This window comes from Rhea americana, unplaced genomic scaffold (assembly GCF_003343005.1).
Source record: "Rhea americana isolate MKP2758 unplaced genomic scaffold, rheAme1 scaffold_19, whole genome shotgun sequence".
NCBI classification, from domain to species: Eukaryota; Metazoa; Chordata; class Aves; order Rheiformes; family Rheidae; genus Rhea; species Rhea americana.
This window is the reverse complement of record NW_028186038.1, coordinates 2,178,544-2,205,976: the sequence shown is the minus strand read 5'-3', so window position 1 is coordinate 2,205,976 and position 27,433 is coordinate 2,178,544. Positions and strand designations below refer to the sequence as shown.

The following is a 27,433-nucleotide window of genomic DNA, read 5'->3' as shown; positions in this document are numbered from 1 at the left end:
AAATTAACACTGATTCCTAAGTCTGGCTTGATTCCTAAGCTCGTATCTGTTGCTGTTCTGAGCGCTTGTCCACTTGCCCTCAGTTTCCGGAGAACTCAAAAGGCAATGGCAAACATCATGTAAACTGTCCCAAAATTCATTTTCTGTCACTATGTCACATAACTGCAGTCTCATTTTAGCACTTAGAATGCTTGGTGGAATGTTTGAATTGATGTTTGCCTGGAACATGTGTAAGAACCTTCCCAGTACTCCGGTTGTTTGTAGTTTCTGTGTTGAGAGAAAATGATACAAGAAAACTGAATCATTGGTGATAAATATCACCAATGATTGAAACTGAGCAAACAGAAGAAAGAAAAAGGTAATATTCCTATAAGACTAATGCGACTAATGTTGTGAATGTTTTGATATCAATGATCGTAAATAGATTTTTTCCAGTTCTGAGCCAGGCATATAATGTGTAATACATGCATTCTTTGTGTTTGACTTTTATGCTCTTCAAATCATCATGAAACTTGGTTCATGATAAGTCTACAAAAAAATCAAATTTTACCAAGAAAATCAAAGTCTAAGAATATAAAAATTATACTGACTGACTTGAAAAGCATGATTGTGCATACAGATTTTGGAAATGGAATCTGAATGCTTAATACATCTTTTCCCTATGACAGTAGTATTTTTGTAATGTCAAGTTATGCTGTGTACATTTAAATCTGTCTGCTGTTTTGATCTGTTTACTGTTTTAAAATATTCATTCTCTTTATGCTCCTTTGTTGTTCTGTGACTCATCTGCCCTTGTGTATTTCTCTTGTTCATTGCATGTTTCATATGTTTTATATTGCACTGATGGTTTGGGAGATCTCTTATTTTACATTTATCCCTTTCTGAAGGTGAGTATTTCCTAGTGATCCATGTCAATTTTGTCTGCTTGAGGAGACATTCACAAAAATTCAGTGCATGTTTTTAGTAGGAGATATGTAAAATAACAGAAATAATGTGTGTGGAAGCTGTATCTAGTAAATATTTTAATTTTAGATTTCTTTTTCTAATATTCCCTTGAATAACATGGATGGAAAGAATTCATGGACTTGAGTTATATCAGTATAAATTGTTTTTCAGTAATTTACCTTATTCAAACTATTCTATTTTTTAATTTCTGTTAAACATTAGTATTATTCACATTATTCTCAAAGTGAATTCTAAGGTGAAAGGCCAGTTTGGTTTGTAGTACTCTACAGAAAAAAGAAGTCTTGAAAAAGAATCCAGCTTGGGCTCTAAAAATGTCTCCAGAGCCAGCTTGGGCTCTAGTTCCAGCTCCAGAAATGGCTACAGAGGCAGATTCAGAAAAGGCACCAGAACTGGTTCCAGACCCAACTCCAGGAATGGAGGAACTGTGCTAGAGCTAGCTTGAGATGTGCATCCTGGGAAGATCCAGCTCTAGAAAGGAGCTGCTAGATAAAGAGCTCTAGACTAGCTCTAGGTGGAAAAATAATTGAGGAGTGGTCCTAAAAATGTGCTCATTACTGCTGTAGAGGAAGAAGGCATCTAGAGAAAGATTCTTCATAACTGGCTCTGGATACAGCCTTGAGAAAAGAAAAAAGAACCTCTGGAAAAGGGTCTCTAGAAATAGTCTGTTGAATTGACTATAGTCTGTAAAGAATCTGGGGTGAAGGAGTGGGCTCTAGAAATAGTCTAGATTCAGCTCCAGACATGGGGCCTAGCTCCAGAAAGGGCTATAGTTGCAGCTCTAGTGAAAGGGTCTCGATACAGTTCTAAAAAGGCCTTTATAAAAAGAGCTCTGGACATGGCTATAGGAAAGAGCTTGAGAGGGAGCTTTAGACCTACCCCCAMGAAATGGCTGAGCAATTGGCACTAGATCCAGGTCTAAAAAATGGCTCAAGAATTTACTCTAGTTCAGCTCTGAGAAAGGGCTTTTAGAACTGGCTGGAGAATTGGCCTAAGATCCATCTCCAGGCAGGCACTCCAGAAATGATTCTACATGTGGCTCTAGGAAAGGGTTGTAATGATGGCTCTTGGTCAAACTTTAACAGAGTTGAAGTTCCACTCTGTTTTTCAGTATCTACAAGGATGGAGACTCCACAACCTCTTTGAGCAACCTGCTCCAGTAGGCATRCAGGGGATTTACATTTTTCCGTGGTCATGAAATATTGGGAACAGAAATTGGGACCTGACAGCAGGACTCCTCAAAATATGCCAGTTTAAGAAAACAGGGTGTATTTATCAGTAGGAAAGATGGTCAACTGAATTAACTTAGAAAGTTAGCTTAGAAATTAGAAAGCTAGAAGTTATCTGTAAAAAGTAAGAGACAGAAATTCAGAAACAACTGCCAGTCTTTAAGTGTTTTGAAAGTTAAAATAAAAACATCAGTAGTTCAGTATGCATTAAACTGTTTTACTATGAACAGAGAAAATAATAAATGATAGAACTTAATAACTTATTTATCAAGAGGCATGCCTTTAACGATGCATGATAATCTATCCTCAAGATAGTCCTTATCATTAGAGGCTGGTTTCTGCTGACAGCATTTTCTGCTGAAGGCATTAGTTCTTCTTTGGGTAGCCATGGGAGCAAATAAGATCTTTCAAACATACTTTAATAAATCTCTGTAAGTTGAATTTGCTTCCTTGCTAAAGGACACCAAAGCATAAGCTTTGACATGTCCTTATATACATCCTCCTACATGTAAGTCTTGTCAGTTACTAAGAGAATGTTAATTTTTCCATTTCATTCTCACAATATTATTTGCAGTATACATACATAATGATTCTGAAAGCTAAGAGCACATACTCATCCATGCTAATCTTGCCAGCAATATCCGTTAGTTAAAGTAAAATATGTTAGCACAGATAAGCTTATATACCTAAGAGCTGTTGTCTGTAGTGTACATATAAAAAATTATAGAAAAAGACATTTAAATAATGATGTACAAAAGAGAAAATGGCAGTGAACAGTCTTGCCTATACTCTTTCAGCGAAAGGGAAATGAAGAGGTTTTGACAGSATTMSTKTTCACAWGWGRGKGAAGGCTTKGTCAAWAAAAAAAAAAAAAAAAAARAWRWGAGGAKRRMMAWSWAACTRSYYWACATGAATAAACAGAATATGCATTAAAAAAGATGAAATGGAATTCAGCTGTAGAACTGAGTGAGTTATGATATAAAGCAGGTTCTTTTGATTGCTGTGTGGCTGGTAAAAATAAAACACACACACACACAGATACGAAAAAAGGAAATAGTGTCCTTGCTGATTCAAATGTACTGAATTGGGAAACACTGAATAATCGGGAAAACACTTTTGACTGTTTGTACTCCTCTAAACAGAGATGACCCAGCTCAATGGGAGTATTTCAGTGCTCTCTAGCAAGAGCTTGAAGGGAACTGATTTTATTTCATGTCCTGTTTGTACTAAGATTTCCGAGGTATTGGTCCTGTGATGTGCTGATGAGCTTCTGGCAGATAAGAAACCACATCAATTTCCAGAACTTGGCAACAAGTGTCTGTCATGATGATAGGGTTGGAGGTATGTGGGGCATAGTTGGTGGGGTATAGTGTTACCCTGAAAACTGCTGGTTCTTCCTCTAATAAGTCCAGTGTCTTAGATCAAGGAGGTCTCTATTCCAATGAGTCCATTTTAGTGTGAAATTAAGATTACAGACTGAAACATTAGACATTTGTTTTGTTGCTCTGTTACCACCTCTGTCAAGTTGTTTACACGTCATGCTGCCTCCCCTAGATGATTCTGTTGCCTTCATGTGCACTCTGTGGCACAATAGCACTATACAGAATCTGCCACTGAGTTTGAGCTGAACAGTATACGTTTCGTCAATTGTTAACCAACCACACAGAAGTAACTAAAGCTAGATAATTACAGTTTGCATTTCCTCATCAAGAACCAAGTCCTTCTACAAGCAAAATTCCTGCTAGAGTCAGTGGTTTTGCTGTAGAAATAGTTCAGCAGTGTTTGGCCTGCAATAATTATTATTGTTCTTAATTCCCTCTAGCAGAAGAGGTAACGATGTTTATAAAACTCCAGTGATTAAAGATGTAGTGTTACTTACTTTTTGTGTGCGTCTATACAACATCTCTGTGATACACACACTACCTTCAGCTGTGAGCAATTGTTTATGCTTATCCGTATAATTTAAGCAATTTGAGAACTTGCATTTGATTCTTCTAATTTGTTGGCTGGTATGGTTACTACTATGTGACACCTCTTCTGTACATCTGATGGGAAATAGTGTATTCATGTGAGTACATTATCATTATTATGTTACTCTGAATAAATGAGTCTAGAATGTCTGGATGATGTTTCTACATACAATGTGAGCATAACCTTTCAGTAGCAGACCCTGTGCACGGTAAGTTATATGCTCCGATAGATGAATTCTCACTCCCTCTGTCGACTTATATTCTGCAGTGACACAAAGTGGCAGTATATGGGCAACCAAGAGTCAATATCCCAATTTTTGCTTAGAGATCTATGGAAACTTTCCCATCATCACTACCTAGTGATGCAAAGGAGATATAGCAGCACTTGTGTTGCTGCACAGGCTTCTTTATGAAATATGTGTAGTTTTTAGCATGGAAGAGTTTTCAACTGGTTTGAGGCTAGTGTAGATGTCTCCTTAGTGGTAATGTCCATGAATTACAGAGAGAAGGGAATTGGGACATTGCTGTACACTAGATATTTTCTCATTTAATTAGTTGGTCGTCTTGGGATTGTTATGTGGCTATTACCCTCCCCCTGAATTACGGTCTGAGAACCAGAAAACTATAATCAAGTCTCAGTAGGTAACTGCTTGCTGCTACCTCCACACTGTTGCATCAAGCTGTTTTCAGCTAGTGCATACCAGCAGGAGCTATTTCACTCCATTAAAAAGTAAGTGCCCAGACTTTCAAAGCATGAATTCACTGCTGCAGTGGGTATGCTTCTGCCTCAAAACCATTGATGATGATAGCTAAATAGTATATTTGTACCTAAATAGAGAATTGACATCCTTATTTTGCAAGGAGACAAAGAATTTTCAGACAGCAGAAATACATTTTTTTGTGATCACTTATTTATCACTGAATAAGTTAGATTTTGCAGATGAACCTGTGTATAGTGCTTTTTTTTTTACATATGCATGTTATTATGGTTACAACACTGCTTTGAATACAGGTTTTTCAGCTTAGTCAATGAACAAAAAACACCAATTGTGAACGTTTAAATACCAGATCCAGGTGATTTTTATCAAACTGGAATGAAATACTTGTTTTGAAATTAGCCTGTAGTATATGTACTTGTGAAACCATTTATGTGGCTTAAGTCCACTTATCATAATTAATGTATAGATTCCTAAGTCTGTGAGCTTCGTAAGCTTGTGAACTGGGTTGATCATGGTCATGGAGGCCACTTGTGTAACATTGCAGTGTCTGTGGTGCCTAGGTAGCCAACAGCTTTTTCCTTTTGCCTTGGACCCAGCTAACACTCTCTGTAGGCATACAGTGCTGCATGGGTAGCTCTTTTATTCCTGCTTCCAAGAGAAGAGCTGATGCAGTTGTCTACGTATCTTGTTAGCAGTCCTGAAGAGCCAGCCTTTCTCTGTCACCTCCTCATCATCTTTTTCAATTAACTGCTTGTTTCTTGAAAAAAGATGCTTTTGTTCTGCCAACAGAGTACTGTTTAGTTTCCAATTTTGTTTAATTTCACTTTTGTATATCCATTCGTGGTGCTTCAGTAAAAGAAATGTGTACATACCTGTATCTTAGGGATGTTTTAAGCTTTATTGTTACTGTGATAGAAGAAAGTACTGTAGAGCCAGATTCCTCCCTCTCATGAAGAACAGTTGAATATGCAGTTTTCTCAGATGTTGCTATAGTTCCTAACAAAAAGTCAGTTTTTAAAAATAAAACATACAAGCATTGTGGGAATTAAGCATGACTGCATCTTTACCTACCAATAAGTTGTAGTGGATTTTAACTGAGAAAATGTCTGGCTTCTCTGCTGTATTAAGAAGAATTAAGAAGCTGCATATATAGAAAACTGTGTTTAATTTTTGCATGCAGCTATTTTAATAAAAGCTAAAGTTTAAAGAGGGTTCAGTTGTGGATGAAGTGCTTTTGGAAGTAGCAGTCATGCTAACTGTTTCATTTTCAAATGGTTTCTTTTACTTCAATCCCTATAATAACAGCAGTTTCCATTTTACTTTACCCACTCAGATCAAATCTAATGAAAAAGACAAAAGGGTTTAATTGAACAAAACTGGAATACTTAGTAAGAGCTAAGAAGTGGCGTTATCTCTGAGTTCACAGTACACTAAGCAGAGTGTATTGCCTTGGTCCGACATAAAGGACAGTCTCTTTTGTACTCTCTGTCTGAGATAAGTCTAAAACCAGCATTCTGTAAAACAAACAATTTCTTAAAGGCTTGTGACATCTACCAGAACAGTGAACCCTTTTAATTTTTTTTAATGAAATAGATCATGGAGATCTATTGAGCTCTTCTTCCTGTCGCAAACCTTTCTGTGAAAGGGGATGCCCTTTTGAAGAACCTCCTCCTTGGATACCAGGTGAAGGGTAGCAAATACAGTGTAAGCACTGGTGGTGTTCTGCTTCGTCAAGGTGCCTTCAGATAAAACAGGATTATCTTCTCCACATGCGATACTTAATTTTTGTTGAATTAAGTCCTCAACTGGAAAAGATGTAGTGTCTGACTCTTAGCTTTTGCAATTTAAAAGTTGTAAGCTTCTACAAGGTAACATTTTAAAAAAAGTCCTGAATGGTTGCGTGTAAAAACAGCTTTATTTTTAAATTTGCTAATGTCAATGCAGAAAATTAGTCTTTGGAAGACAGACTTGAAGACTGCAATTAAGGTGAATATTTGAAAAAATTCAGAGAGATCATATGTATGCCATTTCAGATAAGTAATTTTTATCAACAAACTGAAATATTGTATTGAAAAATTAGGAGCCTTTCTATTATTCTGTTATATCCTGTTGGCAGTGCAATGTCATGTTAATAGCTACGTTCACCTTGTTAAAATACTTTCCAAAAGTTTTACAGTTTTGAGTCCTCTAATTTCCTAATATCTTTTTCCATTTGAAAAATTGAAATAATTTTTACTGCTTTAATATTTTTTCCCGTGATAGTATATTAATCTGGAAATGTTTTTCAAGTGAAAGTTTACAGTAAATAAAGGATCATCAGTCTCATAGTAAAAGGAATTATTGTAGCCCCTTTTTTGGTTTAATTTCAGCCCTATAGAAAGCTAAATGGTTGGTAACAACAAATTTAGTTTTAAATACTGAATCAGTACTTTTAAACTATCCAGTGTAACTCAGATTTACTCTGAAAGAAAAAGGAGAAGCAAGTTTTTGTATCATTACAAGCATATAATGACAGCCTATCATAGAGATTACAATTTGAGTAACAGTTTCTCAGAGAAAAGATATTTGGAGGGAGAGTTTTTGAGCAGGCTCACACCAGTGAATTACTTTAGTCTGTTGAGCAAGATGGAAAGATGTCAGGCTGTCAGTAGAGGCTATGGAGTAGTATAGCTCTTCTATACTGCTTTACATACCTCTCAGAAGAGTATTGTGTAGAATGAATTGTGTTTCAGCATTTAACAGTGCACGTTCGGAAAGGCTGTTATAATCTCAGCCTACACTAATTGTAGGAGAGAACCTGAAACTGAGAGCACTCAGCTTTAAGACTTGTATGCCTCCAAGTAAAAACAGAAATTTTCCAAGTGACAGATGTGCTCAGACACTACCTAATTTTGAATATTTGCTCTTGATTTCTCTATAGAATAATTGTATGCCATGCTTTGTTGGTGACGAATTTCAAATAAGTAAGACTCAAAAAGCTACAGTTTAAGCAACAAGGATTTGCAAATACAAAAAGTGGCCATGTTCATGAAATACACTATAAATTTGAGATTTTTTGGCCCAACTTAAGTACTGAAGATCTGTCCCTTATTGTATGTCTGAGATTGTTTAATTTTTTTACCTGTTTACTTCCTGCTTCAGCTCTGTTTTTTCCTTTGAAGTTCTGGCTTTCTCATTTTCTTCTAAATATGTTTAAGCTTTGAAACAGGTAACAGTGCTTGCCCTGTCAGGGAGTCCAGTAAACATTTTGATAGAGCAAGCAGTGAGGTGAGATGAGGGCAAAACAGATCCCACATCTGTTAATATGCACATTTGAATTCTGATACAAGTTTAGGATATGCATACATGAATGCTTGATTATATTTTTCCATGTCATGAAATTTTCAAATAATGCATGTTCCTTAATAGACTTAATAGATTTCTTCATAGAATAAAAAAATTATTTCAGAGAATTAGCAGAAAAGCTTCATCTGGTCATTTTCATAGTGCATTCTCTGTAACTTTAGACAGTTATCAACCTTTCCTTTTTAGAATAATTACCAAAAAAAAAAAGAAAAAAAAAAAGAAAGAATGTCACCAGTATGAGATTATTGGGGTGGTAATTACTTTCACAGTTACTAGTTAGCTTGGTTTATCTATTTTTTCATTTTCTACATGATATAATAATTGCTACTAAATTTCAGAAATTAATTTAGCGGCAGAAGTGAAATGTGAATAATCAAATATATCATTTATCTTTAAAGGCAACCAGATAAGGCATTTAGGGTATTCAGTGTATTTAGTTTAGTTTAGTTTTGTTTCTTTCAAAGTACTCCTAATCTGTGAGCAGATTTTGTCAGAGAGAGAAAAAGAGCAAAACGTCAGGTCTCAACCAGCACAGGTGTTTGTGTGTGGCATAATTAAGAGAGAGCTTCTTAGTGAAGTTGCGTGGACCATGCACTGAAATAGGTATTTTTGGACATGGCCAATAAAGCATGGCTGGAAAAGGAAGGAAGTCTTTTAAAACTGGCTGCCAGAATCTCCTTTGTATTGAAAACAGTGCTCAACGTAAGTTCTCTGAAAATACTTTACTTTCATTAATTCCTTACAAGTCAGTTTCTCTTTATGGCTGTTAGACAAAAATGGTATTAAAATCAATTGGAAGAGCACATAACCAAATGCTGGCATATAAATTGTGTGGGAAGAGTCCAGAATTTGGTTAATTTTCAATTAAATTGTAAAAGCTTTGAACATTTTGATGTTACGTGATAGGAATTTGCCATGGCTGCTTTGCACCACTGTCTTGTTCTCAGACTCTCAAATCTTCTGTGTAGTTTCTTTAGTTCATTTTCTCTGTCAGTATGTTATTCTGCAGTGTCACAACCTAGGTCAAAATGTCTCGCAATCAGTGTTTTACCTGCTTTATCTGAATTTTATAGAGAATTTTCCAAGGAAAGAGAAAAAGCCAAGGCCCGAGGGGACTTTCAGAAGCTACGTGAAAAGCAGCAGCTTGAAGAAGATCTGAAGGGATATTTAGATTGGATTACACAGGCAGAAGACATTGACCCTGAGAATGACGAAGAGGTTGATGAAGAAGGCAAACGGAACAGTACGTGTTCTTTACTCTGTGCTGCTTCTATGGGGGGATGGGTTGGCTGCTTTTATAGAAATTACACTAGGGGAAAACGAAGCCTGATTTTCAGGTTGCAAAAGTGTTACCAAAGCAATCTTATCGGTTAATATACGGGTACTTACAGTCATGGAAGATTATTTAGAATTTTGCAGCTAAATTCTGCTCTGAGTTGCCCATGTGTAATCAGGTGCCTACACTTAATCACTATGGAGATTTAAAAACTTAGCTTTATTCTTATTCTCCAAAAAGCTACTGGCTATGTGGCTACTAACCGACATCTCAAATATAAACTTTCCTTGGTGAGGAAGAGTATATATTTGCATATAGATGCACGCATTAGAAGTAATAATGAGAAATAAAGAAAAATATAAAGAATAATAAAAATGAGAACTAAAATTATTTTTAAAATACATTTTAAACTCCAGTCAAGAAATAAGCTTGTGCTAACAGGATTGTCAGGAGTTCTACAGTAAGGAAATAATATTATGTATTTTTCCTTCTTTCTGATATTCAAGAAAACTATATAAAATCATTTTTATATGTCTAAGTTGAATGTGAAATACATAAAATCTTTTGGGACTTTTATTCAACAGTGAGAGGTGTTACTGTCACTTACTGTTAATTTATTTGTTAGACAATAGTGTGCAGTGTGTTATGGGAAAGGTAATTTATGCCATAATGGGCCTCTAGTGCTTTTGAACAGTCCTAAACAAAAGAACAAGCTAATTTCATGAAACTGCAACTGTACTGTTGTCATCTGGTTTCTATGTATCAGCAATTTCAAGTAACCAGCAGTATTTTAACATGATTCAGTAGAAGAACTTTAGTGTTTTAGCTATGTTTACGTGGTTAAAATTTTCACAGGAACTGTTTAATGCTATACATGAATCATAGTATGGATTTAGAATGTGTTTTATGATTTAATACTAAGCATAAGATTAAGGTCCAGATGTATACTTACATTGAATATCATGTTATTATTCAGGTGGTAGTCCAGAAGTTCCTGATGCTTAAGTTAATGGTGCAGATAGAGATACCATAATGGAATGTGTCTACAAGTAGTTTATCAAAAGGCAAACTAGAATATATCTCTGCCAAAATAACTCATTATTTTTGTTCTTGTTGCGTTAATGATGTTACTTTATTGTGATAAACTGTTCATTTAATCATAATATTTTTCATAAGTTTAAATATGGAGTATTGAAGATACTGAATATGAGTTTTATATACAAGTCAATGTTGCAAATAAAAGTGATTTTAAGGAATAATAAACATTTCAAAAGCTAGTAAAGTTAGATGGTTTGATACCGAGCTACTTTTAAAGTTACCTCTATTTTATCTAGTTAAGTTATTGAAAATCTTAGTAGTGTTAAGCATCAGAAATTCACTCTTTTAGTTCACAATATAAATAAGGACAGAGTCTGTGTTACTGACTGGAAGTTAAAAAAAATTCATTTTACGAGAGGCTGGAAGACAACCTGTGGGTTGGTGTTAGTGCTACAATCACCCTAAAAGGAGTAATGTTTATCTCTATAAAAAATCCATATCCCAGTAGAATTTTCATCTAGAACAGGGCAAAAAAAGCCAGAGAGTTCATGGAGTCCATTTGCCTTATCATTTCTTGAACAGCTCGTGTGGGGGTCTCATGAATAAAAAATATTTGTTTGCATAGTTGCTGAATTTGAGACAGCTTTTGACTCTAAATTGTTAAATATTATTTTAGGATAAGTTAAAGATAACTTTTAGAGTAACAATAGGATAGAGAATATAATTAAATATAATTAAATTATTAAGTATGTAATTAAATTTTTAGATTGCTGCTTCTATTTTATTATATGCCAAATTATTAACGTGAGAAATACCAAGAAATAGCAGAAGAGGTGCTTTTAGTCACTGTAATAGACTCTACTGAAAACTTAATGAGTAGCTACATCTTCCAAGCCCTAATACATTGGTTATCAACTGATTGATTTGCACTGTGCTAGCAGTGGAGAGTATATAGAAAGCTGGCAAACCTGGTAAGAGTCATACTTCCCCAGCTCTACTAACATTGTAGATACTGTTCTAAGAAGAAAAGTGAACTAAAAAATGAGATGGTGGTGGCGTCAGTATACTTAGATTATATATATACTARAGATTTGGTGATCTGTTTCTGTTTCTCACAAGATAAGTCTGTTTTCCTGTACAAAGCAGCACATGTAACTTTCTGCAATGGACTGTAAGTTGCACCTTTCAGTTGTCTTGCAAAAATCGATTCTGATTTGGCTGAGTCATAAGGGTTTCATAATACATTTTGCACCAGCTCACTCGTTTGTTGCAGTAGACTATTGATTTGCCAGTGTTCTCTTGGCACTGAGCAAGCATACATCTGTATGTTGAATGGAAATTTCCAGTGAATAGACAATCTCCTAGCATGCCGCCTCTAGGCTCGTGCACATGTGCTTTAAAATATTGCATGGAGTTTCATTGTTAATATGACCTGCAACAGAGTCTAGCGGAGGAAAGGTTGCTCAATTGCTCCACCTACTTGTGTTGAAGAAGTGTTCTGCTGCATAACACATTGCAAGAGAAGATATGATGAGAGAAAGCACAAGCAAGCTATCTAGCTATTCCACAAAAAGCTTTTGGGTTAGGAGGACAATTACAGTGATGAGCTTCTTGTTTGGAAGTCAGGTGAAATTTAGCTAGCTAGCACCAGATTACTAAGCTTGTATAGTCAGCTTAAGGAACAGATTTTCTCCAAATACACTGATAATGTATTTTTAGAACTGTCTTTGAGGCATAAAGTGGGTGGTCTGAATCCAAAGGCAGGAAAGATGAGCAGTTGCCAGCTGCTGAACAATGATGACCCTACTCTGAATATCTAAAGGCCTGGAAAGCCAAGAAAAACAATTCATGATGTGAAAGAGCCCTGGTTTTAGAATATAGAAGATTTCTTCTCACCATGGCAGGAAAATGTACAGATTTCACAGGTAGTTAAGTCAATAATTAGCTGCTTATATGATCCTTCAAAGCTGCAGTTTAGGTTCCTATGTCTTCAGCATTTTAGAAGCTCTGACTAGAGAAATCCATTTACATTAAATTAAATCATTTATCTATGTAATCCGTGTATTTGTACATTTATGTTGCTACTGGTGGGCAGATATTCAGTGCTGTTGAAAATGGAATATCTTTTAACCATTAGAATTGCAAATATGTCTCTTGTGCAAGTAATAAGCTGTTACCTTTATTATGAGCCAATGTTTTGAAATCACTGAAAAACTTCATTGACCTCAAACGGATGAGAATTTAGTTCAAAATGCAGAAATCGATGTGAGGTGAAGGATTTAGCTCTGATTATGTTGCTGGTAATTTCAATTTGTTTTGCCTAACATTGCTTATGTTGTATATATGGACACTTTTTTTTTTATTTTTTGCGTTGCAACTGCTGCCATCTACTGTGTAAATGCCGGGATTACATGTACTTAACACGAAGGGGTTACATTGGCTGACTTAATGGAAGAAAAGAAGAAAAGCAGATTTAGCTGCTTTGGCCGTTCTTCCAATAAACATGGTAAAACATGTTCTGATTTGCAGTTGAACTTTCTTTTCTGCCAATAATGCATCTGATATGTTAGCTTTTGAAAGCACATATTGTATGCATTTCCTAAAATAGAGACACAAACATCTTTGGCATGTAGACACTCATGCATGCAGTTTTTCTGCTTTTTTTTTAGTGCATGTTTCAAATAGACTGTGCAGTGCTCTGACTTCCTAATGCGTCATATTTAATTCATTTTCACTGAATTGTCTTCGTGAGTATTCTTGTTTAAGCCTAAGTTTTCCTTTTCAGGTGAACCAGATATAAAAGTGTTTTAAATTCAGATGGGAAGACATGTGCTGAAGTACTTAACAAGATATATAACTGATCATAGTGTAAATTTAGAACAGCATGAATGTGTTATTTATTGTTTTAATTCTACATTTCATGTAGAATCTAACAGAAGAAATAAAAAGTTTTTACTGCATCTGCTTTTTTCTTATAGTGATAACTTTGTATTTGTGGTTTGTGTTTTATTCTCACACTCACRATAGAGATGGACAGGGGTTTTAGGATTATTTTCGAATCTACACCCTTTAAATGATGGCAAACACCGATTCAACAAAATCGCAGTCATAGCAATTAGGAGATATAGTTTTAAACCTATCTACAAAGGGATTATTGGGGCAACAGACTGACTTGCTGGATTGAGACAATCACTTTTGTTGAACAGTAGATAAGAGACCGAGGCTGACAAATCTGAACCAGTTACTTTAGAGAATGCAAAATATTAGGGTAGAAATATGTAAATTGGTATCATCTTGTGGACTGATTTTCCACAAATATTGGATCTGCTTGAAATTATTTATGCAACTATTATGTATATTGTCTAATGGCTTGCACAGCTTTACAGGCTGGAATAATTATTCCGTATAAATTGCTGAAAGATAGTGCTTGTGATTTTACTTTGGGTACTGCCTTTAAGCTAGCAGGTTCCCGTTCTAATAAGAGTTGTGAAGCAGTGTGGAACCCAGATATTTGCAGGTGATCAATTCTGTCTCATTGCTAGTACCTGACCTTGACTCTTAAAAGCATTCGCAGGCATGTGTGCTCTGTTCCACAGCTTCATTTGTGTCTTGCAGGGTAGGCATCCCTTTGAGTTAGATTTTTCCAGACTACGCATCAGTGGCCTAACTACCACTTTTTTGTGTTTGTGAGGTTATTACTTCTGAACTGAGGAGCACAGATTTCAATTGTTACTGGATGTCATTAGAAATCCCATACTGGATATTTTCCCCCGTATTATCTGTACCTCTATTTCTACATTAAAAGAGAACTCAGATCTGCAGAGGGGTGCAGGAAGAGGTTTGCTTTTCTAAGCTAGTTCCATGTAAGAGAGGACTGTCCATCTTAATGGCTATACAACATTCCTAAAATTGCTAATGTCATCCTTCAGGCTAGAAGCTGTTGGTTCAGTGATGCTTTTGTAAGGAGGATGATTATTTCACACTACTTTCACTGCCGTGCAACCAACCCCRTTCTGCTGTATCTTGAGTTTCCATGGGATACCAGTAAAAAGAGCGAATGAATGCTAACAGGGTCAAAATTAAGTCTGCACTTCTTAAACAGATGCCTAGATACTGTAGGAAAGTGGAACATTTCCTTCTAAGCAGCTTCTTGAACTGAATTTATCCTGATTGGCTTCACAGCCAGAGTAGATAATACCACTTCTTCCTGATATGTTTTTTCTGGGCATACACTAGATTTAAGAAAATTTGTGATGAGTCTGTGAGGAAAATACTGAGTCTTATGTGCTTTTTCTTGTTCTGGTTTGTTAATTGGCTACATGAAAGATTCTGCATGCAGAATTCAGAAAATCCATRTACTGAATTGAGAAAGAATTAAGACAATTCTGGAACTCATGGAAATAGTTGTATATTAGTAGAAGGCATAAAAAGGCCATTTTTGCAAGGTTTTCTCTAAAATCTTACTAGTATAGCATTGTGTTTAAATAACTGTAAGATTYTGTCTAGTAGCTATTGCTTATTATTCTGTGTTAGCTGTACAGATCACTGCACTTCTGTAGATACTTTTCTTCAGCAATGATTACCAGACACCTATCACCAGCATACATCAGTGTGGAAACGAGATCAGCCTATGGATCAAGAATGCGTAACTGAAGCTGAAACAGAGTAAAAGAGAAATTAGATGTTTTCTAGAGGAGAACATTTGTGACAAAAATGTGTACCACCAGACTTAACAATTCAGGCTGTAGTTTAGCCTGTCTCTGGATTGCAGTGACACTGAACTGTCACATAGTAGAAATATTGGAATTTCTTTCTTCCAATTCCAGACAACTAGGATATATCAGTTCTGATGGACACTGACCTGCTCTTAGTTATGCTGTGTTATGTCCTGGGTGGGAGTTTGAAATATCTGCTTCAAAATCTGAAAACTGTTTAAGACCCAATATTTTATCATGAAAGAAAAGTTCTCTAAAGTACCCAACATTCAATTTCATAGTTAAGATACTGCAGGTTGGTTAGAGGCTGAAAGCAGGCTCTTATACTAGGAAGTGTTCAGCCACTTTGCTAATAGGCGCTACTACTCAAAGAAAGTAGTGAGTCCTCCTAGCTAGCCTCAATATGTTACATTTATTTCACTTAAATAGGATTTCAGGTTCAGAACTGAATTCTGTTCTGTTTCATTTAATTTTTAACATCCATTGCTTTCAAAGGCATTTTTGCATGAAAGAGGCAATAAAGAGAACTTGAACTTAAAAGCTTAGCACCATTACACTTGCATCAAGCAAGTATATCCCATGTTTGAACAGCATTTCTTAGTCCAAGGAATTAGGAGATATGTGGATATTGGAAGGCTCTCTGGAAAATTACTCAGTTACAAATCAAGGCTGTTTGAGATACTTCACTTATGAACTATTTAAATTGCCCACACTTGGTCAGTSTTTAAAATGCCAGTCTTTAGAAGGTTCTTGAAAACATACTTGTTAGATACAGGCAGATAAACAAAACAAAAAAAAATTGTTAGATCAACAAAGTAAGGTTGGCTTTAAAATACTTCTGTAGAAAAATTACAGAAATAGCAGGTTCTTTAAGTGCTGTTAGAAAAGAACATTGTTGAAAAATCCCACATGTAACAATACTATTGCAGCAGTCAACTTTGCTGAAGAAGGTGCCACCACTTGAGCTTTAATAGCGGTCAGGAACCTGGTGATAGCCATTATATTTGACCRAATTACTGTGTGCTCAGGAAAGTATCAAGCTACATGCGGGTGGTTATRTGACCAAGCATCTTTTCATTTAAAATCAATTAGTATACTTTGAAGTGAGATGATACTGTCTAGGAATCTAGATAATCTTTTCAGAAGAGCACTATGAAAATAAAGAGCAAGAGGAGAATAAAGGTAATTTGAATTTGAGAGTGTGTATTCATATCTTTCTTTGAATACTGGAGCACCGGTTTAACGATCTTAATGCTAGTCTTACTGAGATCTGATGGCTTTCAAAAATTCACTGTATGTAGTGTACTTTGCCCCAAACAACAACTCCCTTAAAAAGCTGTGGTCATGCAATTGAGTCATTTTGAAGCTTGCCAAGTGCTTGCATTAGCCAAAGTGGATGTGGTCATGCAGTGCTGCTATTCTTCTCTAGCTAAAGATTTAAACACTCACTAGCATTGCTGAAGCTAGACTTTCATATATTCACAGTACTTCTGTCAAGTTTTATATTGGTATATAAATAATAGTATAGTGATAGGTGGGTTTCTAACTTAAAATGAACTGTTCATGGTTCTGTTATTTCCTCCTATGTTTTTTTGTTATGTAAGACCTGCAAGTCACTAGCAGAGCTAGAGCAACAGCCTTGTTTGAAATAAAGGGTGACATCCTGGCTGTATTTAATAATCAGGAAAAAAAMCCACATTGATTTCATTAGGGGCAAAGATTCTTTTATTTGGTACTTTAAAAAAAATCTAGTCATGTTCAAAAGGGCTGAAATTTCTTTTTTTTTGTAGATTAAGTCACTAGCCTGTCAATTTGTTGACATTCAATATGGAATTAATGGGCATGGAAACTGAACTACCACTTACCACTTAAATGCATCTCTAGGTCAGTACTGAGGCAATGTAAGGCTGTGGAGAGAAGCTATTACAAAGAGTTCTCATTTTGTACTTGATCCATAGACAAAAAAAGGTCAGAAAATTCAGGGTCCGAATTTCACTTACAATTCGGATGTGTGTAATTAAGCCCACTTCAAGCCCTATTTAGGCTACCAGAGTAATCAGAAGCATCTAATAAAAATGGGCGTGTAGCCCTTCAGCCTTCAATACTGTCATTCCAGAGGCAGGGGCTTAAAAAAAATCAAAGCAGTAGTAGGCATGCTGCAACTTTAACAACTATTGAGATAGTCTTTTTCACTTACATTCTTGGTCTTCTGCAGTAATTTCAGTGCATTCTGTGTTCTCTTATTTTCCCTACTTTATAAAGTATTTCTTATATTAAACCAGCAACATTAATTGTATGCTCTTTTGTTTCCAAAATTTTCCTTCCATGCTTGCTTTGCAAACACAGAAGTAGTGTTCTCCCCTAGAAAGTACTGAGAATACTGTTCATCCTTTCTTAACACTATTTGACAAGATGTTATCCTTTCTGTGTATTTTGGTTGATTTGGAGATAAAAGGGCATGACCAATGTGAGAATGAGTTTTGTCTGACAAACCATTAGCTACAATTGCTAACTACGCAGTAGTGAATCCACCCTATGTAGAGTAATTCACTGATGTGTAAAAACAATAATAATCCGCTTTTTATTATTAGTAATCCTCATTGTCCTTTATACTACCCATTCTGTCATTCCCAGTGCTCCTTCCTGTCTACTGTTACGACATGTGCCAGCAAAATTACTTCCTAGATTCTTGCCTTGATATTTCATAATGGAAATAAAAGTATAGAGTGTTCAGTATGATCAGCATAGGATAGTGTGTGTTTTCAGAAGAACTTTGATGGCATTTCTTGGAATTAGCAAGCATGTTAGTGAGCAACTTAAACTGATAAACACCTTAAAAGTTTTAATGAAACACATTATAAGTAATAAGAGATCACAAAAATCTAGCTGAGATTCATTTCTTTATTAGGGACAGCATACTCTTCATTATGAAATTCCTCTATATTATGTTCTATAGTAGTCCATTTTCTGTAGTGCATTTTCAGCAGTTATGTTGAATCACTGAAGTGAAATGAAAAAYGCTGTAATACATTCTAGAATTGTGTTTCTTTTGTTATAAGAAGCAGATTGATGAAGGATCTTTTTAACTTTCATGTGATATTCCTCAGACCTTCAAAGCTCTCACTAGACCTGCAGAAATTGAAGGCATTCTTGTAATAGCAGAGAGCAGAGTAACTGAGTAATTTGCTGTGCTTAGCACTCAATCTAAAACAGTTTCTATCTCCTAACAGCAAGCATGCCCACTAGTGAAACTGAATCAGTGAACACAGAGAATGTGAGTGGAGAAGGAGAGAACCCAGCATGCTGTGGGAGTTTATGGTGAGTACATACAGACTGAAAGACTGTATCCAAGTGCTCTCAGTATATCAGAATAAAAAACAATTACTCTGTCTCTGTTGTTTATTCAGCCTAAATTGCTTTTAAATGATCAAACTTGATGTGTCCGTTGGGTTTTGCTTTTTACTAGTTTATATTAGACCACTTGTTATACTATTAAAGCACTCCTAAAATTTCAATTTAGAAAGATGTAGATAAATGCCAATAACTTTCCAACGGAGTCTTATTTTTCTGAAAGCTTTTATAGCGTATAATTATGGTCCAAGATAAGAAAGCAGAAGTCATCTATGACATTCTGTTAATCTGTGCATACTCTGAAGAATATATATTTTGTTGGCAATAACTGAATGTATGGGAGTATTTCTGTAATGCAGTGTTGTTCACTGTTCAATTACTCAAATTTTCTTGGCTTCCAAGCAAGTTCTGCATGAGCAGTTTTTTTTAGAATCAAACTTAGCTTTAAAGATTTTCCTTTGTTTCAAAATTGAAATTTGTAAAGCTTTAGGAATAGCATTACAGAAAATAATACAAACACAGACAGTAGTATTTAGGCATTCATGAAGCTTTTTCTTGAGAGCTTATTTTTATGCATAAAATATGGCTAATTCTAGTGTGTTGATTTTCAGTTGCATTGTTGTAAAGAGAATGAATTTGTATTCGTTATTTTTTCAATGCATTTTTTTAAAATATGTTTTCTTTTTCTTTTAGTCAAACTATCTCAAAATCCAAGTTCAGGTCAGTATTTTCCTATCTCTTTTCAAAACTTTTTTCCATGTTACTACTTACATATCATGGTGATCCCATTTAATTCTTCTTTATTTGCTATATTTGGTCTTACTATGTGAAAATTGTTCCTCAAAGTTATTGGTGAATAAAGCAGAAAATTATTCATGAATATTCCTAGGAATAAAAYTTTCCGGTTTGCTTTACTCGTATTTGTGGATCTCTTTTTGCTTATTGAGGAATATCCAGGAAAATGAGTTTTTATTTGCAAGGATGCTTGCAAAATGGAAGTATTATGAGCAGACTTAAGAATTAATAGTGCTGCTGGTGTTGACACTGGATGTGCTGGAACCAAATGAATAGAGGTTTTTATTTTACTTTTATTTTCCAGTCTTACAGAATACATATTGAGTAATTGTAAAGGATAATTGCAAACACAGAGGAGAGACCTCTTTCTCTATAAAAAGCTTTGGTTGCTCCATCAACAGCAAAATGCTRTGTAACTTAGGTAAGGAATCAGGTTGCATGATAATGAATCATGAAGGCAAAGATACGCCAACAGTTGGAGACAACCCATGGATATATATTTTTCACAGAAACTTTTTGATGAACAAAAGGACAATCAAGAATATAATGAGAAGTTCCAAAACTGAGTAAAACTGATTTTAGGCTTGGGTGTGTAGCAAATAATTCGCTGATAACAATAATGTATTCTCCTCGTAGCAGTGAAGAGGAATAGCATACCCAGGTTTATTCTACTAGCCTTACGAGTTCTAACGATCTACAGGGCTGACCTACCAACTGTAAGCTGGAGTTGGAGTGGATTTGTGTCCCCTCTGAATAGTTGTCTTTCTTTTTTTAAAGATGAGCTTCCAGGCAACAGTTACTGGTATTTTTCTACACTTAAGGCTTTTCATGTGACACAATGATCAAGCTTTATTTATGTCACTTCTCTTCAGCTAACAAACTGGTGACAGCTTATAAAAATGGCTCACTTTAGACTTGCTGAAGTCTGTGGCCAGTGCAGATATGGCAGTTAAGGATAGTAGTGCAGAATTGATCAACTTTCTAGAGGTTACATCATTAGTGATAAAAACTGTATCATTTTCTTGGAACCTTCTGCTGTAGGAACTGGCCTTAACTACACGAACTGAATGGACTAGTTAGGTCTGTGTGGACTTTGAACTTGACCCTTCATAATAAAAATCTATAGAAGATGAGATTGTTTTTAGGTTAATGAAGAAAAGTCAATTTAATATGCTAATACTCTGTACCATTTCTCTTTTCATCAGTGAAGCCTAGTCAACATTAGTTTCAAAGGAGGAACTTGAATCTGAAGTGGTCACATGAAATTACAAATATCAAACAGTGCAGCAGATTGCCGTTATACTATGTTTGCACAGCAGGAAATTTGTAATGGGAATTCCTCCTACAATTTTGACATCTTTGCTTGTGGGTTCCTAGAGAAGTCCATTCCTTTTAACTTCATGAACCCATGTGAGGGGTAGTTTTGAGGTAACAGGACTCAAAATTACGAACAGTGCCAGCAATCTTTGTCATTGTTTTTGATAAAGATTCATGTTGCACCATCTCTCAGATTTCTGGAGGCCTAACTGACAATATCTATTCTTAGAAAGAAAAGCACTTTGAAGAGCTACTGGTTTTGCAATACCACCAAGAACTGAGTATACCTGGTCTTCTATCTCTGTAACGACCTGCACACTCACTGTACTTCTGATTCTGTTACTTCCGGATACTTGACTGGGCATACTTGCAAAATCCATTTTTCTGATTATGTGCAAGTCAGAAGAAGACTTGATTGTCTCATTTGAGATTTGGATCTAACCTGAAAAGACACTGATTTTTGATTTCCTAATTGGAGTTCTTGTAATTTGGATGCTTTTCTATTAGAATCAATAATTTCTGGAAAAAAAAATCTGTTTAGTTAAAATACAAAAATCATCAGTTTATGCAACAAAAGCCCTAGATTATGTGCTCAGCTGTCACTGTTGTCCTGACATGTTCTAAGTCAAAATTCAGAATCATAGGGAAATCAGTCTGTATCTCATTCTTCCGGCCAGATCTTCACTCCAATATCAGGAATGTTAATTTGCGGTGGCAGTACACCATATCTTAGGTCAAAGTAACTTAGGATGCGACTTTTCAGGGACATTGATCATAAACTTCTTGGCCTTTGAATCAAAATAGAAAATGCTTTGTATTCCAGGCTAGCTGGCCTGCTTCACTCATAAATGAAAATAGAAGTTAATCCTCCAAAGTACTTTTCTGTGCAGTCAAGTGGGTACTTGATCAAGAGAATTACATTCGAGCGAGATACAGCAATTATCTGCCAGTTTATTAAGTGCAGATTTGTATCAACCAAATAGTGTTAGGGTACATATTAGTATAGGATTTGTGAAGCCTTTTTGTAACCTTCCRGATGGAATTTGAGACATTTTGTTACTAAATCTACTGTTTCTCTCTTCACATGGAGGTGATATAGTTGCAGTTAGAGGAGGATGTATTTCTACTAGCTGAAGAAAAGATGTTTTTGTACATTGTCCTCTGTGAAGGTCCCTTTCTATTAAAATTCATTTCTCTGTTTTTCAGTACATGATTGTGTGAACCTTTAAGTCATGCTGAAAAGCTAGTATTACTCTCCGAATCCTACAATCACAACAATGAGGAAGGAAAAACTAATCTTAAGGGCTTTTATCTTTTATAAAGAATGAGTGCTCTGRCACAATTATTCTTCTAAAGAACACAAGTGTTCTTTAATTTTGGACTTCAATCTTTTTATCTCTGTGAGTTGTCTAGTGAAAATATGAGGCACCCCAGTTTTGCAGATACAGGAATTATGCGTATGGTCCTAACAAGAAAATCTAATTCAGAAAAATGTTGTGATACAGTGAAATGTTGCTGTTATAAAATAATCTGAAAATAAAATGATCGCAGTTTTACATAGGTCTGGTAGCGGTTCTGAATGAGTGTGCAAACATCCTGAGAGCAAGTAACCCAGCTAAAGCTCATAAACTGTGTGGCTGAGTGACACCAAGTTCAGTCACACTCAGTGCACAGCTGGATTTTGCATGTTTGGGTTCAAATGTAGGACTGGGTCCTAAAGGACCAAGTAAACACGAAAATATGAATGAAAGTAAGTGGAAATTAGGAACATATTTGTAAGAATAATGATTTCTGCATAAATAGTTGGGAAGAGAAAAATGCTAAATTATTTAATTAGAAAGGAAGCAGTGAATAACTTGGTTTGTTGTAACAAGTTCTGTCAATTTTAAGTGTCCTTTGTGAATTGAATATTTATTCAAGACTGCTACATTTTGTGAAAAATGCTTGATGATTTCATAAAAATAGAATAACATCATTATTAATTTATGAAAAATGGAATTTCACTTCAAAGTATAAGGCTACATTTCATCCTAATAAAGAATATGCTTAAGGAATGTGTTGAAGCTAGGAGGGGCAGTTACTCAAAAATAGAAAACTGAGTGAAAAATTGAGTGAAAATTGTGTAAATTTTTTTCATATTTCATGTAGCTACAAGTTTTTCTGCCACAATAGACCATCTACCTTGGTCTGCTACTTTCTCTTTATTTCTTTTGGTGTACAGATCTATTGAGAATACAAAAAAGCCTGTTATTCTATTCTCCATGTTGAGTTCTTGCTTTATTTCTATAGGCTTGTTACGTGCATTCATACTTTCCAAACACGTCAACACGTGAGTTTCACTTTGGGCAGTATTTTCATATGTACATCATTTAGCTAAACTGTTCTATTGCTGATTCTACAGACCTTTCCAAAAAAGCAGTCCCAGGGGCTTCAGTAAGCAGTGAGTTATGCACTTCAGACTCATATGTGTTGGCTCATATGAGCAAATATCCAAATATTAGTATGCTTGTAATTGACTTAGGATGTTCTGTAAGTGTGTTTAAAAAAAATTGCCTACCTAGAAGTGAGCCATGCTGATGATTGCTATGGACAAAAAGTCCCCCTGTTTAGCAGGGGACTGGCAAGATAATGAAATTGAATACGATGTTTTATAAACATGGCATTAGGTCAGGACAGAGTGTTTTTCCAATATATGGTGTAACTGTACAAGGGCATGAAACATCTTTCTACCAATATCTGAAGCCAGTATTAATTTCCATTACTACAAGCAGAAATTTAAGGTAAGTTTTAAAGAAAACTCAGTTAATGCTCCAATGCATTGCCAAGCTCAGCTATTTTTATTGGCAGCATTATTGCATATTGGACCTATTACCTGAGGCAGACTTAGAGAGTTTCTGATTTTATTATACATACTAAATACAGCCAGATACTAGAAGCATTAACAAGTTCATCTAGTTATTTTTAACAGTTTTTGAATGCTGTAGTTCTGTGTTGGTCCATGTTAAATTTGTGAAACTGCCAAAACTGCCCTTCTCCTGACAGCCACTCATTCTTCTTGTTCCTTTTGCGATGCAGCATTACAGTCAATTGGATCAAATTAAGATCAAGCTAAAATTAACCCAGAAAAAAAGAAATTGATCTCTACCAGTCAGTTCTCTGATCTGGCCCACTGCATTAATCTTAGTTTTGGCAAAAGGGAAGGGAGGAGGAAGACTAGGGAGAGCAGACTAACCCTTTCCATCACAGCAGATTTATGCTAGACTAGCTTTTTTGTGAAACTACAGAGGAAAAAACTTACATGTGCAAACTTCCTTCAATTCTTTGCTATTTTAAGGTTCTCACAGGCTTGCACTGATGTTTGAACCTGTTCTGTCCCTTGAGTTTTGGGTGAAATAATTGTTGTCAGCAGCTAAAATTTGTTGTCTGAGTCCACAATGGTAGTTCTGGCTGTGTGAATTTTGTATGCTTCCCATTTAGGTAATATCTAGTGCTTTCTAGTTGTCCTCTTCCTATGAGCCAGCAATACAGTTCACAGATGGAAAAGCAGCTCAAGGAGACTAATTGGCTTCCCAAAGTTCGCAGGAGTGAAGTAGGAATTGAATCCAGTTTTATGAGTCCTAAGCTATTGCCCTCACTTGTGAATCCAACTCGTATGTAGATAGGGCCTGTTTCCTTGTCCTTGATTGTCAGCCTGAGTCATCTTACAAACATTTTTCCACTGATACTATTTCAAGGTACATCAGTAGAAACCTTTAGGAGTTGCTGACTGGTGTTTCTAATGTTATGGGGTAGATTTAGAAAAATTCACCTCAACATTTCTACTCTCTTTAATCCTACCTGAATTGTGTCCATGGTTTAACTCAAATCCCACAGTTTAAGTGTAATCTAGATTCAGATCATTCAGATCGAACATAATCTGAATTCAGCTTACAACGGCTTTTTGGTCTTTTCTTTACTGCGATTAGATGTATGGAGGCTGGGAAGACAGATTTATCTTGTAACTCAATAGCTTAATCCAATCAGATCACAGGCAATTTGAGTTTCCAAAGGTTGTAGTTTGATTAAAAAATCTGTGATCAAATCTAAAAAATAAAAAAGAAATTAATACTGCTTTATCTGTGTCTGGTAATAGTTTATGCAAGTATCTTAAGTGCTGTGCACATACTTATCATGTAAATATACCCACTCATGCATACATATTTGCACTATATTTCCTACACAGAAGAAACCCTATTCAAGTTCATGTACATTTTCTATATAATAACACTTTTTTTTGTTTTTGATCTTTCAGTCGACGCTGGCGTCGCTGGAATCGATTTAATCGAAGGAAGTGTAGAGCTGCAGTAAAGTCTGTCACGTTTTATTGGCTTGTTATTGTCTTGGTCTTTCTGAACACATTAACTATCTCATCGGAACATTATAATCAACCTGACTGGCTGACCCAGATTCAAGGTATGATCAAAAATTATTTGTCCTGTTTTGAACTATGGATAGTTACACTCTATCAGTGCCTACTTTTSTACTTTGGCATTGTGTTGTTTGTTGCTGTCCTGAAGGATACTCAGTCAGAGAGAGATGCAAGAAATGACTGAATGTATCAAATTTTCACAACTGTAACACAACTTAATGGCATACCAGCAAAAACCTGACCGTACTAGATTGTAAATACCTGTACTTTTGTCATTTAACCATGCTTGAAAGATGAGAAAGGAAATGGTAACTGGCATAGCAGAATATGCTGTGAGCTCTAATGCTTGAGATCCAGTATGGACTCAAGCTGTGAGCACACTGCACAATAGATTGGAAAGATGGGTAGTTTTTTGGCGGCAGGAGGCTGTCAAGTAATGTAAATCCTTGCGTAAAAATTATTGTCCAATGTAAAGAAGCAGCATTTACTTCCTCAGGCAAAAGGCTGCAGACTAGTGTACGAAGTATAGAAATAGTATGTTAAAGGAAAAATGGAGCCTATAGGGCAATTCAGCAATTTTTTTTTTTTTTGATATTTTGTTTCAGATATCGCAAATAAAGTTCTTCTGGCTTTATTCACCTGTGAAATGTTAGTAAAGATGTACAGCTTGGGCCTGCAGGCTTATTTTGTATCTCTTTTTAACCGTTTTGATTGCTTCGTTGTTTGTGGTGGCATTGTTGAAACCATTTTGGTGGAATTGGAAATTATGTCACCCCTTGGAATTTCAGTGTTTCGCTGTGTTCGTCTCCTGCGTATTTTTAAAGTAACAAGGTAAGATTGATTAATGCTGCTAATTTTAACGATAATTGAATGGTGATCAGCAATTCTTTTGTAATACTTCATCATGCGCTGCTCTTTTACTGTTTTTTTTGTTGTTTTGTTTTGGTGTGTGTGTGTGTGTGTGTGTGTGTGTATGTGTGTGTTAACACACGCATTTTAATTTATAGGCACTGGGCATCCCTGAGCAACTTGGTAGCATCCTTGTTAAACTCAATGAAGTCCATTGCTTCACTGTTGCTTCTGCTTTTCCTCTTCATCATAATCTTCTCGTTGCTTGGAATGCAGCTGTTTGGAGGCAAATTTAATTTTGATGAAACTCAAACAAAACGGAGCACCTTCGATAATTTTCCACAAGCTCTTTTAACTGTATTCCAGGTAACTTTCTTTCACCCCCTATGAAACATTTTACCTTTGATGATCAACAAAACTGTTTAAATGATCATGTTTTCTGAGAATAAAATCACAAACGCTATTTATTCAGTTTACTTTAAGTAGCATTCTGCTCATTAAATTCAGTACTCTGGTAATTCTGCACCATTTGTACCATTTGTTCCATGTCTTACTTGATCTATCTATGCAACATAGCTATCATACTATTTCATTAAATTAAATCTTCTTTGTCCATCAAAGAGGTGGAATGTTACTTTATTTTGATTAAAATGTTTTCTTTAAGTTCATTATTTGTATAAAAGTTCAAGACATTCCCAAGCAGGAAAAATTGAGAAGCACTGTAAGAGTGCATAGTCGCATATGGTCATATCACTTACTATAACGTAAAATAAGTATGAACATCTTTAAAGAGACAGTGTCAGGTTTAATATCATTTTAAAACTTCTTGTCTATTACTTGTATAAAGATTATTAAATTTAGAGCCATGCTTACAGTTTACTTTTCATTATTTCATGATTTTTTTGTCCTATTTTAATTTTTTCTTTTTTTTCTTCTCAGTTTGGACACTGGAATGAGGCTATTCAGTTCATCTTTCTAGTCATTTTCGTGTTCAGCTTTGCAGACATTGCACATTGCCACAATGTTTGGTTTCAGACATTGTGGGTGAGTGTTTGGAGCTGACCCTGCAAGATTTGGCTCTGTCAGCTTCTCGTCACTTCCATAGGGTTTTCATCTAATGACTGTCTGGAGCAAGTAAAAAATCTTTCCTTTTTGTTTTAACATAAGGAAATTTTAATGAGAAACTTTTTTAAGAGGAGAAGTATCCACGTTAGACCTGACATTGCCCCTTTAAAAACTGATGGTAGTACTTTCAAACTCAGGCAAGATAGCCAAGAAAATCTCCTTCAGTTTCAGAATATACTCTGAAAGGACTTAGTAGGTGCTCAGAAGCTATGAAAATCAGATGGTAAGTTTAGGTCTCCAGAGATGGATTTTGGAACTTGACATGCCTATGATTTTCTTGAAAAGCCATGTAATTACTTGGAAGGAGAATTGGTATGGCATGTTTTCCCAAGA

At 35.5% G+C, this 27,433-nt stretch overlaps 1 protein-coding gene across 4 annotated transcripts in view; it reads left to right on the top strand.

The window, feature by feature from the left end:
• CACNA1D (calcium voltage-gated channel subunit alpha1 D) overlaps positions 1 to 27,433 on the top strand; it is a 194,182-nt gene that overhangs the window by 89,208 nt on the left and 77,541 nt on the right. For 3 of the 4 annotated variants that reach the window (XM_085302370.1, XM_085302369.1, XM_085302371.1), the window contains 6 exons: positions 9,300 to 9,469; positions 18,486 to 18,573; positions 19,300 to 19,326; positions 25,010 to 25,170; positions 25,732 to 25,957; positions 26,134 to 26,341. In XM_085302370.1, the coding sequence (XP_085158496.1) occupies positions 9,300 to 9,469; positions 18,486 to 18,573; positions 19,300 to 19,326; positions 25,010 to 25,170; positions 25,732 to 25,957; positions 26,134 to 26,341 (880 nt within the window). Of the gene's footprint in view, positions 1 to 9,299; positions 9,470 to 12,968; positions 13,047 to 18,485; positions 18,574 to 19,299; positions 19,327 to 25,009; positions 25,171 to 25,731; positions 25,958 to 26,133; positions 26,342 to 27,433 lie in introns of all 4 variants that reach the window. The other variant, XM_085302373.1, reaches the window with a different exon arrangement.